Source organism: Phyllostomus hastatus, unplaced genomic scaffold, assembly GCF_019186645.2.
Source record: "Phyllostomus hastatus isolate PE091 unplaced genomic scaffold, TTU_PhHast_1.1 phas_scaffold_93, whole genome shotgun sequence".
NCBI lineage: Eukaryota > Metazoa > Chordata > Mammalia > Chiroptera > Phyllostomidae > Phyllostomus > Phyllostomus hastatus.
Window position 1 is genome coordinate 24,722,442 of NW_025334042.1, and position 14,802 is coordinate 24,737,243.

Here is a 14,802-nt window from a genome sequence, read left to right on the forward strand (position 1 = left end):
GAAATATGATTCAGAGTGGATATCAAGAACCAGAAAGAAGGACTCAATTTATCTTCCCTTTAACATTTTAGGCATGAAGAAATTCTGCTTTGTAAGGAACAAGTAAAGTTAAGGTATATAAAAATTGAGTATATTTGTTTTGGACACATTCCTGAAAGTTTTTGTGTTTTTAAAGTATCTATATCCAAAGTTAATTTCAGTCTTTTCATGCTCTAAAATTTTGATTTGTGGTTATTTAAAACAAAAGCCAGGTAAGGACTTTAAAGTGATTAAATAACTGAACTTAGTCTTTAGGTATTTCATAGAATCTACTTTAGAGCAAAAAGATTCAGGATAATGGAACCTGTGGTGGCCTAAATGTCCCATGGCCTAATTGCCTGCCCTTAAGGACACTAGAGCAAATTCAGGTTAAGCATGTCCACTATAACTATGTTTAATTTCAAGGAACTCATAATAAGCCTTTTGGTTTATAAAATTATAGAAATAGAATAGTGAACTAAACAAAGACACAGTAGTCAACACTTAAGGAGAGTTGAAATTTTTGTTAAAGCATCAATATTACAGTTGAGAATCTTCAATTAAACAAAAGAAAGCCTTTAAACTGATGAAATACGTATAGAGCCAATATACTAAAGTTTATCAGCCACTCAGAGTTATTTATGTTACCCACCCTGTGAGCAAAAACACAGTCTAAACATAGAGTTTTTAACTTGCACATGAGTTTGTCTGAACTTGCACATTTTAAAGTACAGTCATGTACTACATGATGTCATTTTGGTCAGCTACGGCCTGCGTTTACAACAGTGGTCCAATAAGACTATAATGGAGTGGGAAAATTCTCTCGCTTTGAAGTTGTAGCCGTCACAGTGTGTGAAACAACTCATTACTCACATGTTTGTGGTGGTGCTGGCGTAAACAAACCCTCTGCACTGCCAGTCATAAAAGTATAGCAATAGTTATGTACTGTGCATAATACTTGATGATATGACAAACAACTATGTTACTGGTTTATGATTTACTACACTGTACTTTTCTTTTAAGAGAGAGAGGAAGGGAGGGAGAGAGAAACATCAACCAGTTACCTCTCGCACATGCTCCAACTGGGGACTGAACCTACAACCCAGACATGTATCCTGACCAGGAATCAAACCTTCGACCTTTCGGTTTATGGGATGACACTTCAGCCAACTGAGCCACATTGGCCAGGGCTATGCTATACTTTTTATTGTTATTTTATAATGTACTCTTTTACCTATTAAAAAAAGTTTGCTATAAAACAGTATGCTGTGTTAAACTGGCAGCAGCCTCGTACATCTTGTGAATACCTTGTCTCTTGAGTGCATCATTTTTTGTGTGTTTAATTTAGTCTGTTTTGTACTGGGGTGTGCTGTATGGGCTTATAGCCTGGGAGCAATAGGCTGTACCATAGAGTGTAGGTGTACAGTAGGCGAGACCATCTAGGTTTGTGTAACAATCACATAATGACGCATTTTTCGGAATGTGTCCCCGTTGTTAAGCAACGTGTGACTGTCAATAATCAGAAAGGCGAAGGCTAGAGAAGTCTGACACATGCCTGTAGTGGTGATAGCTCATCATAATGATGATTCTTCATAGATGAGAAGATACCCCATTCACACACACACAGGTTAAGAAAATTTATGACTTGGCAGGTTGCCAAGAAGTGGTTAAACATTTGGCCCTTAAACAGTTAATGTTTGAGAACTTATAAATGGCTCATACTTGAAGTATTCAAGAGTTTTTACTTCATTTAAAGGGACATACAATAATATATGTGATTATGAGGTTCTTGATACCACCAGAGTTCTTTTATCTTTTAAATAATACAAAACATTTTTCTTATCTTTAAGTAATTTTTAAAATGTCATTACCTTTCTTACTATAAATAAGTTATCCTCCCTCAGTTTATTTACCTTAGTCTTCTATTTCATACTGAATTCTGACAGCTTCAGTTTGGGAAAGTGAGGTTAATGAAATCAAAATTGGACAGTTGGCAAAGGTATGTTTTCTCTCATGAGACTAGAAATGAAGAGATCTTACTATGGTGATGTACAGTTCTTGAAGAAGTCAAACAACAGTGTTCAATGCAGACAGGTGAGAAGTACATTTTTTAATTAATAATACATCAAAAATCAAAATATGACTGACTGGTATCTTGACTATTTATGTATTTACATACAGATATTCCTTTATACTGTGAATATAAATCTATATATCATCCTGGCAATTATGTAATTTTTCAATTATGTAATTCAAAGTTTTATTGGATGGATTTTTTCAATCAGTTTTTCCTATAATTTTAATTTTTCTTTATTCTTGAACTAAACCAAACCTCTCTGTTATGTAGTTCTCTGTGAATAATAATAATTTAAACCTACTGTGGAATGTTACTATTAGTACTTACCCTTATAATTTATAAAGCATAGTCAAATACATTATTTCATTTAATTATTACAGCCTCTGCAATAGGTGATTCAGGGCTGTCTCTCTTTATCCTTAAAGTGAATTAAAGAGGTTGCTAGTTCTGATTTCTCCAGAAATTGAATTCGTGACTTGATTTTTTCAAATCCCCCATTGCTTTCACCTTGTAGATTAATCCTCTGGTAAAACCCTTAATAGGACAAAGAAAATTTTTACATTGTGAACACTCATTACCTACAGCATATATGTAATAGACTTTCATTTCATAGTTGTTTTTTATCAGTTGGATGAAATAATATATATTTCTATGTGGCCTCACTTTAAATACCAGATTTTGTAAAATGATTTATACAAGTAGTTTATAAAATTTTCTGTTTTTATATTAGAAAAAGAAAGTCTTAACTATTAAATATCAAAAGAAATAAAAATTAAAAGCAATTCTACCCAACTGTTGTATAGTTGAGAACCTGAAAGATTTCCTTTAAGTAATTAGAGAAAATGCCTTCTCGGTGTTAATTTTGTCACTGATAGCCATTTGACTTTTAGGAATACATTCCTGAAATCTGTTATAAAGAATCACAGTTTCACTAATACGGATTGACAAGGACTGTCTTGAAAGAACTGGTTAAGTGTAGTAGGGAACATGTAGGCTGACTACAGGTTGAGCACTTCTTTGGAGGTCCAGGCTAGGTATCTTGGAACCATCAACTTAAAAGGATATGTCCCGGTAAATAGCTTTAAAATAAGCACTGACCTGTAATAGTTTACATTTCTAAGTCATCTTTATTTGATTTTGAACTGCAGTTTTATATAACGTGCTGTGTTTGTTAGTAGCAAAGATAGATGTTGTAGAGATTCCCATGAACATACAAACCTTGCTGTAAGCATAGGTACTGAGACTTAGAGTCTTTAAGCACTTATCTTTAACACTTGCTTCTCTCTCTCTAGGAGGGGCTATCTGTAGGCAGCCTTTGTGATTGAGGATAGAGCAGCAGCAGAAAGCAAGAAATATTAGAAATCAAGAATCCTGAATTCCCAAATAAGGAAGGTTTCCTCTTCTTACATTTAAATATGGGTTTGTCTGAGCTGGGAATTTACAACGCTTCAGAATACTAGGGTATGTCTTATTGAAATCATTAGGAAGATTTTTGTTCTATCAAAATTGCCTCCTTAGCTGATATAATCTTAGTACAGAGCATTCACAGTAAAATGCTCAACCACACAACTCAAAAAGAAAATTAGTTGAGTTGCAAAAACTCTTGAAAACTAAGAGTAAAATGTCTTTGGATTTTTCAAATGGATATCTGCTGGATCTAAGGGTGAGGTACCTTTGGAAATGCCTTAAAATTAGAGCAATGTGAACAATTTTTAAAAGATATATTTGTAAAACTTTTTCATTACATTATGTATAACTTCATGCCTTTGTATCTATTGATGGTGTCTTTGAACTTGTATTGAAGTAGTTCTATACTTTCCTTACAGTAGACATTTAACATTAAAATTAAAGACCTACTTAATGCTATGAAGACTTAATTTAGAATAACTGACTTTTCTGTTTCCCCTTTGAAATGCTTTGCAGAGCTGTTTTGTGGTCAGAAATGAATATCATCATTTCTCAGTAGCATAGCAAAGGTATTTTTGTCTATGCTAGGTAGCTTGTTTTCCAACCTGTGCTTTTGTTAACTTGGAGAGGGTAACCGGTTTTAAGAAATTTTTCTCATGGCTGAGACTGAATCAAAGAAAATCTATTAACTTTTACTTTCTAGTGTGAACTAGATTATTTTTAGGAAGTATAAGTATATGCATGCAGATTGTGATAATAGATAGCAGTGATTTTTCCAACTACTGTTTTTTTTTTCTTTTTGTTTTTATAATAACAGTGGAAACCTTCAAATGAAGCCTTAGACAAATCCATGGTAATTATGCTTAAGTAAAAAAGAATAAAAACAAAATCTTACTCAAAACCCCATTATTTAAAACAGATCAGAATGGAATGGCTCACGTTAAAGCTGTCAGTTTGAACATTGTAAAGGAAAAAGTATCATTTGGCTGATGTCAACAGAGGAAATTTAATAAAGAAGAAAGTGGGATTGTGTAATTTCAGAGTTTTTTAAAGATTCAGTGCATCTGATATAGAATAAATTTTTTGAACACACAGAGTGGCTTTCTTTGTATCTTAGTAAGTATTACATATTGGAATAGATATAATAAAATGACAAACTTTACTTTTTACATGTCATGAACTTTTGCAAGTCCAACAAAAAGTCATGAAGAACTCACGTCTCTCACATGTGTATGTAACTTGTACATCATAGTGAGGGTTATCTTTCTGTTAATCAGCCAGGCCTTTTTATTGTTAGTCCAGCAAACCTAGTTGGTGGAGTTTATACAATATTTAGTATATATCACACACTCTTCTAAGAATTTCCGTTCCTTTTTCCCATAAATACTTTAGAAATAAGTTATATTATTAACCCCATTTTCACTAGTAATGTAACTGAGATACAGGGTGGCTATTTGACTTGCACAGGGTTACACCCAAGGACAAGATATAAAAGTACAATGTAAATCCAGAGCCTCTACACATTGTCTAAATAGTTTTTTAAAAAACATTGAAGGAAACACATTTTCATTTATTATTTTATCTTTTTAGGAATGTTTATCAAAATTTACCTTTAATAGAAATTAAAGTATGTTTTGAAACTTCATAAAAATGAGTACTTGAAAGTTTTTACTTATTCTTTTGAATTATAAATGTATTAACCCCTAGACTAAGAATTACATACAGTAAATGCTAATGTGGTAAACACAACCACACATAATCATGATGTTGAGTTCCTTGAACTAGAATTGCTCTTGGCAGTGCATTATTAAAAAGATGTGGACACCTTTGTCATTACTTGTAGTAAAGCTTAAGGTCAAGTTTTCTGTGGGGAAAATAGCAGCATCTTAAATCTATAGTACTTAAAAGTAAGCTGAGCTGGATTCTATCTGAACCAATTTAATATATAGTAAGGTCACATTTCCTAATTCAGATGTGGTAAATAAAGCATTTTATCAGGGCTTACTTACTTTAACAGTAATAAAAGTAACTCAATTTATATTTTGGTTGCTCCAAAGTGAGTTGCAAGCTTTGTGAAAATATATAATCACTGGCCTCACATAGTCTGACCTGCCTGCAACTTGTACAAGCATATCTCGATATGAACCAAAGTCCAGAATGGTAAAAATCACAACAGTTTTTCACTAGGGAATGTAAGATTTTATCAAAATTCCATTACTATATGTGGTCTTTTAGACTATTAATATTAAATTGTTAAAATCCTGTTTGACTTTTGAATTATTGAACCATAGGTATTAATAATACCACCTTTTAGTGTTTTTGCCATAGGCTGTAGGATCTATTCTTCTATTCTGGTAGACAGCTCCATCTTAAATTGTTCAGATAATACAAACCCATTCCTGTGCAAATGTTTAATAGTATTATCAGAGAAATTCTTTTAAAAAATTATTTTAGAGAGAAACAGAAACATCAATTTGTTGTTCCCTTTATTTATGCATTCATTGGTTGTTATTGTATGTGCCCCGATGGAGGATCAAACCCACAATCTTGGTGTATCGGGACAATGCTCCAACCAACTGAACTACCTGGGAAGGATTCAGAGGAACTCTTTAATTATAGTTAATTCACATCAGTTTTTAAGGTATAGGAAATATATTTAGATGAAAATAAAGTTGGTTTAGATTGACAGAATGATTAAGGGACAATTTTTCTTAGTCTATGGAGAATGCTCACAATTCCATTTGGAAAGGACCAGCAACCTAATTTAAAAAAAAGCTAGGCAAAGGGCATGAATAGACAGTTTTTTTTTTTAAAGCAATTTGAAAACTTATAAAAACATGAATATATGTTCAACCTAACTCAAAGAAGAAAATGTAAAATTAAAACTAATATGGCATACCACACTATTAAGAATGAGGCAGCTCTGAGGTGGTAATACAAACTAAAACACATAACTAAGAGACAGAATTCAATTCAGCATATGAATTAATTATATTTTATATTAAAATATATATATATACACTCATTGGTTATCTCTGAAAGGATATATAAGGAACTACCATATTTTCCCGTGTATAATAAGCTCCCATGTATAATGCACACCCACATTTTTGGCCCAAACTTTCAGGGGGGGGAAATCTTGCATTTTAATTTTTTAATTCAGTTATTTATTTATTTATTTATTTATTTATTTATTTCTAAAAACAAAACATTATCATATTCCAGGGTATTTTGCATACAGATATCATTATTGCTTTTTAGGGTTACACTTTTAATGCATAAGCATAAATAAAAGAATTAAAAACATTTATATAGATAGGGAATTAGTACTACCCATGTGTAGTGTGCATCCTTATTTTTCCCTCAGAATGTGGGCAGAAAATGCGCATTATACATGGCAAAATGCCATACTTCTGGAGAGGACGTCTAGGAGGGAGGGAGTGGAGGAATCCTTCATTTTCTTCATATCTTTAAAAAATGTTTATTGCTGGTTTAACCACCTATTTAAAATAATTAATTTTGGAGACATTATTGCCATAGAATATTAAAATCTGTAAGGGACCTGCACAAGCTATTCCTTTTACAGCTGTGATAGCAAGTTGCCCAAGAGCTTTAGGTCACAGAGTTACTGGTTTCAGCCCAGCTCTGTTTTCATTACCCCAGGAGTTCTCAACTGGACAAGTAGGTCTCAATAGGTATTATCTTGATCATAGAGATCTTTTCTCTCTTCATCATTGTATTCCACCTACCTACAATGCAGTAGATGCTTCATATTTGAATGAATTAAACAAATTTAAGGTATTTATTACTCTGTGTCAGGATACAGGTGGAAAGTTTTTCATCCTCACCCTTAAAAGAAGAAAAAATATTTTTCTGTTTCCTGTTCCAGTGGAAAGCTTATCATAAGTGTGTTTGTTATAGATTAATTTTCATTTATTCCAAGGAAACGTTTCTCAAGTTTTATTTTGTTAATCAATTTTCAGACACTGGCTTCATGCCCTATTGACCGAAAACCATTCCAGGCAGTGTTTAAAGTCAGCGCGTTGGAAGGCTGTGTTAAGGTAAGGCTTATATTTTATTTTGCAACATGAACAGTATAAACTTATTTCAGTTTGTTTTAAAAGATCTCCAGTTTGAGTAAATTTGTGACTTGTTCAACTTTAGGTTTAATATGCTATTATCATTCTTCTGCAGCATAAAAAACTCAAGTTTTCTACAAGGATTCAGAAATTCCAACTCTTTTTTTACTTTGCCCCTTAAAGAGGACATGTTCATTGTAGTCATATTATGTTTTTTACAAAATGTATGAAATCCCTAAAAGTAGTTTCACATTAAGTCTTAGTTACAGAATATTTCAATTTTTAGAATATTGTTACTGTAAGGATGTCTGTATCTGTTGATTAATTGGATAGTGCCTTGAATACATTTTTTAATTAAAAAATATTTGAAATGGACTATTAGATTCAAAGACCAACCCTGTAAAAAACTTAAGTCCAGAATATCTGAAAGGTATGTTTTCATAAAAGAAAACATAATGTTGAGGAGATAAAGATGGTAAAATTAAATGTAAAATGGTGTCTTTGATCTTAAATTCTGGTGCTTCCTTAAAGGAAAATGAGTTTAACTGGAGAAAGATAAGGAGGTTTGTGGAAATCTTGAGAGGGACTTCTCAGAGTTTCAAGGTTGGCATAGGCAGATGACTTTATTCTTTTATTAAGTGTAATTTTATTGTAATGCTTGATGTTAATCATGTCTGTGAGATACATGCACTGTACATATCTCATTGGTGTTAATTACTAGGAACCATGATTATGATTTGTATGCACATTTTTGGCTTACAAATAAAAGAAAAAAGAAATTGGAACACATTCCTGAGTTTATGAGTAAAAGGTTAAAAGAGAAAAGGACAGTAAATGGTTAAGTAAACTGTCTAAGAAAGAGATTTTTAAAAATAATTAATATATTTTAACCAGATGCTGTTATTTGTTCCAACAATGTCCCTTATAGCAAAAGAAAGTCTTTGCTCATGTGTTACAATCATTTGTCATGTCTCATCTCTTTCAATCTGCAACATTTTCTCAGGCTTTTTTTTTTCTATGACCTTGACAGTTTTTAAGAGTAAGTTAATTCATTAGTTAATTAATTAAAATTTTATTGATTTTTATTGAGGTGATGGTTATAATTATATAGGTTTCAAGTGCACAGTTCTATAAATACATTATCTGTTTGTTGCATTATATGTTCACCACCCAAAGTCAAGTCTCCTTTTATCATCATTTATCCCCCTTTACCCTCTTCTTACTTGCCCCCACCTCCATTTTCCTCCCCTAATCATCATACTGTTGTCTATGTCTTGCGAGTTTTTTTTCTTAATTCCTTCACCTGTTTCACTCAGCCCCCCAACCTCCCTCCTTTCAGACTGCCATCAGTCTGTTCTCTATCTGTGAGTCTGTTTCTATTTTATTTTATTTTATTCATTAGATTCCATATATAAGTGAAATCATGTGGTATTTGTCTTTAAGAAAGAGATTTCTTGCAGTATCTCTAATAAGTCACAAATGATAGAGCTAAAAAGAGAATACTCAAAAATATATATATAAACAATGCCATTGATGGGGAAAGCAAACTGTTCCCAGGTAGTACTGTAAATCAACTGTAAACTTGTTTGCTGTCTGTGTGAGTAGGAAGGGGTATGGAATACAACTGTTTAAGAATTAGATGGTCTCATTTTAGGTATTCATACTTTGTTTTGGTAGGTTTTTAGTAGATGTGTCTCGATGTACAAATAAGACTGCAACTCAAATAAAAAGACACACCCTGGCTGGCGTAGCTCAGTGGATTGAGAGCGGGCTGGGAACCAAAGTGCCCCAGGTTCGATTCCCAGCCAGGGTACATTCCTGGGTTGCAGGCCAGAACCCCCAGCAACCACACATTGATGTTTCTCTCTCTCTCTCTCTCTCTCTCTCTCTCTCTCTCTCTCTCTCTATCTATCTCCCTCCTTTCCCTCTCTAAAAACAAATAAATAAAATCTTTAAAAAAATAAAAAAATACAAAGACACATGAAAAATGATTTTATGGTAATTGTTTAAGTGTGGACATCTATGGAAATTAGCATACATCTTGAAGAAAAGATATTAGTGTGTTATAATCTAAATTAAAGCATGACTTCTCTGAAAGACATGTTCTCTGGTTTTCTAGACTGTATGTTATATTGCTAATGATTCATTAACATGAGCTAGTGTCCAAAGATATTTTTCGGTAAGATTTTGTTCTGTTGCTTGGAATAAAAAATTTTGTTTTATTAATAGTGTTTGTGCTTAAAATTTTGGTGCACCGTTGTCAAACTTGAAAGGGATTTCTTATATATGACATTATCAATGTATGGACTCTAAATATCTTCCTTTGACCTTTGCTTCTTTTGACTCTTCACTTTATTACCTTTTTCCTTTTACAACTGAACTTGAATGAGGCATCTACACTTGCTTACTTCATTTTCTCAATTCCCAGTTCCAGTGAACATTGACCTCTGTCAGTTTGTTCTACTAAAACTGTCCTCACTAAGGGCCAGAATAAACTGCCGACTAGCCAACCCCATCATTTCTGCATATAATGCTGTTGAGTGCTCTTATTTCCTTTGGCTTCTAGGTTATACTTCTCTTATGGGTATGTATGTAAGTATGTGTTATGTATGTGTTCGTTTTACTTATCTGACCTTTACAATCTTCCTTCCCACCTCCCTGCCCTCCTTACCTTTTTTTAATTATTGATTTGAGAGAGAGAGAAACATCAATTTGTTGTTCCATTGTTGTTTCACTTAATTTATGCATTCATTGGTTGCTTCTTGTATGTGCCCTGACTGGGAGTCAAACTCGCAACATTGGCGTTTTGGGAGGACACTCTAACCAGTGAGCAACCTGGTTGGGGCTCCCCTTACCTCTTCTTAAATCACTGGGACTCCTTGCAGCAGTCCCCAACCTTTTTGGCATCAGGGACCAGTTTCGTGCAAGACAATATTTCCAGGGATGGGGGCAGGGGTGGGGATGGTATAGGGATGATTCAGGTGCATTACATTCAAGCTCATCTCCTGCTGCGAGGCCCTGTTCCTAATGACCTGGACCAGTACTGGTCCACGGGGTGGACATTGGGGACCCCTGCCTTTTATGATCTTCCTTTCAATTCTCTAGGTATACTGTCTCCCTAGATCTTCTTTAAAGTTCTGTCATTAGCCTAGATCTTTTTCCATAGAACTAGACTTGTATTTTCAACCACTTGTTAGATATCTCCATCTATAATACAAAAGGAATCTAAAATTAACAAATCCAAAAATCATCAGGGTGTTTTTAATTTTTTATTCTCTGCCCCATGTTTGCCTGTTACTTCTGCTCAATGTCTCAAATTTGTTCCTTTTCCATGCCTCTGCTATTAACTCTTTGTAGGCTGTCATGCTGCCATCTGGACCAGTTCTGCCAATAGAAACATACAAACCACTGTGTAATTTTAAAATTTTAATGTCCATGCTCTGACCAGCGTGGCTCAGTTGGTTGGGTGTTGTCCTGCAAACTGAAAGGTTGCCAGTTCGATTCCTGGGCAGGGCATGAGCCTGGCTTGCAAGTTAGGTCCCTGGTTAGGGTGCATACAAGAGGCAACCAATCGGTATTTCTCTCACATTGAAGTTTCTTACACTCTCTTCCTCCCTTCCCCCCCTCTAAAAACAAATAAGTAAAACCTTTAAAAAACCTTTTAATAGCCATATTAAAAGAGTAAAAAACAAAAACAAATTTTTGTAGTTTATTTAATCCAACATATCTGCTATATTATTTCAATATGTAATATTTTAAAATAATTGAGAGATTTTTTCCATTTTATTGTTCTAAGTCTTTGAAATCCTGTGTATATTTTTCACTTACAGTACGTCTCAGTTCAGACTAGCCGCATTTCAAGTGCTCAGGAGCACCTGTGGCTAGTTACTATTTTCTCAGTGTAAATCTTGACCATGTATTCTAAGAGCTTTCTTCGGGTTTCCTTTCCTGGCTTTTATAGTCTTTCCTTAACTGCTTCATTTTTCACATCACTGCCACAATTAAGCCTAAAAAACAAATTCCATCATCTCTTTGACTTGCTTTAAAAACCTCACTTATTCTAATTCCTATAGAATTATTTCATTATTCATGGCCCTTTATAATCCAGTCCTAATACTTTACATCAACTTCATAGCCTACTAATCTTCCCATCTGCATTGGCTTCTGTGTTTTTTTCTTAATTTAGAGTAATTTTTTTTAGACAAATTTTATTTATTCTCTAAGGCCAACTCATAAATCATTTACTCATTAAAGTCTTTCCTAGAGTTAATTTTCAGTCAGTGCATATGCTGATCTGTGCTTATATCTCTACTATGAGCACTTAATCTGTTTATGTGCCTATCTCCTACTCTTGTTTTCCCAGAGCTTAGCACAGGTATTAAGTTTATGGTTTAGCATGCTTGAATGAATAAGCATATGTACTTGGGCTAGAATTTCATTCAGACAATTTTGTTTCTTTAATTTTTTATCTTTTCAAGGGAAAATTGATAGGTTATCATTTGTGATGCTAGATTATTACTCTAAATAGGTGGTTTTGCTTTTCTCATAGGTTCAAGTACAAAGACAGTCAAGAGAAACAAAAGATAAGATAAATGAAAGCTCTTTTAAGAAACAGCTCTTCAGTCATGAAAATTCTAAAACCTGTATGAGGTTAGTAATGAACTTAAGAAGTGGAGTCAAAATGTGTAGAACCAGAAAGTAACTATTAAAGAAAAACTGAGTACTTAAAAAAATGATATGTGGTTTAAATGTGTTTAATTGCTTCTTTTAAAGCATACACTTAATAATTTAAGGAAGGACCAGCTGAAATCTGAAAATATAATTTGAGCTCTATCTTTGATAAATTGGTTTTCTTAGTTTTTATCCTAATCTGCTTTTATATTGGTATTTTTATAAAATAAAATGTTACAACAGTGTAAAGTTTTTGTTAAATTTTATGAATGCTTACTCATTTTTGCACATAATCACAACCAACAATGAATAAGCAGTGGTACTGAGACCATATTTTTGAGTAGCACTGCTTTAGTCTTTATGGACAAAAAGTAGAAAGTAACCAATGATGTAACTCACTGTTCATGAGATAGTTATTTAAAGTACTTATTATCTTTCTCATTTTGCTTCTTTGTATTGTAGCAGGCACTTGCTATCTACTGTAACAAATGTTTACATTTTTAAAAGATTTAACATGTTTGGATTTGTTTAATTCTTATTATTGAAGCATAATTACCTAGAAATACAGTGCTTAGTACTCAAGTATAATAGGTATCTAACATATCTTTTACCTAAGTTGAGTTCGTAACGTACTGGAAATTAATTTATTATTAAGGCATAAAATAGCTTGTGGTATTTACAAAATTTAAGTCTGTTTTGATCTGAAATACATTTAGAGCTGTCCAAAAGTTGTATGGTTAAGTCAGTATACTGTCAAATTCATAATTAAACCTATAATTCATTAGTTCATTTCATCAGAATATTAATTTCTTAGAGAATAAATTTATTTAGTTACCAAAATAGTTGACAGAAGTCTGAGATTTATTGAATCATGTCACTAATTTATAACACTCTAGCTCTCTAGATCTTAATTTTTGGGAAGTTATGGACTTCTTTAAGAATCTGAAGAAAACTGTATAGACACCTTCTTCCAGAAAATCATGTTATAAAACATAGTTACAGACAAAACTTTGTATATGATTTTAAGGGATTCATGAAACACCCAGTACAAGAGCCCACCTGTAAACCCATGTTAACTGCATTAGATTTGATTTTACTTACATTTCCTTTTAACTGTATCTGAGTCAGTTTTGATTCATGCATATGTTTACATGGCAGATAGTAGCACATTTTTCCCAGGCATAATTAAGAAATACCTTTGCCAACTTTATTCTTAATACAGCTCCTAACACTGGTTGTGACAGTGTCATAGATATGTATTTTTGTGCTTTCTCAGAATTACTCCAGTTCTCTTGGCTCTTGCTGAGAGTGCAGTGGTCATCACTATATGGCCTATAATAGGGTCATACAATGGGTCTGTGTAACACGGTTGAGGTGGTCCTCATGCTTAACTGCTTTTTCTCAGGGATTTATGGTAGGGGGTACTGTGCAGAAATAACATACAAATAGGTAATTTGCTTTGCCCATCAAGTCAGACTCTTAAATGATTTCTCCCAAGGTGGAAAATCTTTTAGCTATTGGGTGTTTACAGTTTATTCTTTTCAGAGTCTTTCTATTCAGTGTTGCTTGACCCTTCTGAAGCAGTAAAACCCTGACAGACACCCTTTCTTTCTGATAATTTCTGCCAGTTCTAGAGAAAGGGATTGCAATGGTATTTTGTTTATTGGTAGTAAACCTCCATTGTCAGTCACTGGAATGGGGAACAGCAACTAGCTATTCTTTCTTTGCTAGAATTTAAAACTCAGTGCTTAATAAATTTCATTTTGGTAGGCAAGGAATTGGTAATAAATGAGCAAAATGGCAGTTTCCTCTTAATTATTTCACCTCTTTTTTGATGTTTACAGGAAAAAAATCATAGGAGAAGATCTATTAAGTGCAAAGTTTTATGACTTGACGATGCATAGTAAGTGGCTTTTTACTTCTGTTTTCTACCTTTTTTTGGTTTTTCACTTTCGTGCTTGAGTCAGAGTTCTTACTAGTAACATTTTGGTTTGCAAAACAGTCATGCACAGAACTCTTTCGAGCTCTGTCCATTCTGTGAAATCCTGTGCAAACTGCTTTCATGGAATCATGCTTTTCCCTGCCCGTTTTTATTTTATGCTAAGCTTGGAGGAAGGGAAGGGGAGAGTGCATGAGTAAGTGAGAGAAAGAGAAAGGCAAAGAAGAAAAGGATATTTTTCAATTACTTGGTGCCTAGCAGCCTATATACGTTATGGTCTTACTTCACTCACTAGTGCAGAAGAACTTAGGGGAGAAGGGATAAACTAACCTAGTGGACCAGTAATTGTAGTAGCAAGAGAAGTTTGTGACAGTGCCAGTGTTAATTCATATTGCCAGAGGAAGTGGTGGTTTGGCTGTAGCCATACTTCTAATTTGAAACTTTGTTTTGGAATAAAGCACCTTTTACATATTTATCTATACAAGCAGTTAAATATTCAGTATACTGTCTTGTGTTCTTACCTAGTACATAGTTCTCCAATACAGGAATCATTTGGGGCAGATCCTGAGAAAAATGGCACAATAATATCTTGTGACTCCTCCTTGGAGCTC

General features: G+C 33.5%; 1 protein-coding gene across 2 annotated transcripts in view; it reads left to right on the forward strand.

The window, feature by feature from the left end:
• SCAF11 (SR-related CTD associated factor 11) overlaps positions 1-14,802 on the forward strand; it is a 71,058-nt gene that overhangs the window by 35,729 nt on the left and 20,527 nt on the right. For both annotated transcript variants that reach the window (XM_045829099.1, XM_045829100.1), the window contains exons 5-7: positions 7,486-7,563; positions 12,131-12,231; positions 14,097-14,155. In XM_045829099.1, coding sequence (XP_045685055.1) covers positions 7,486-7,563; positions 12,131-12,231; positions 14,097-14,155 — 238 coding nt within the window. The remainder of the gene's footprint in view (positions 1-7,485; positions 7,564-12,130; positions 12,232-14,096; positions 14,156-14,802) is intronic.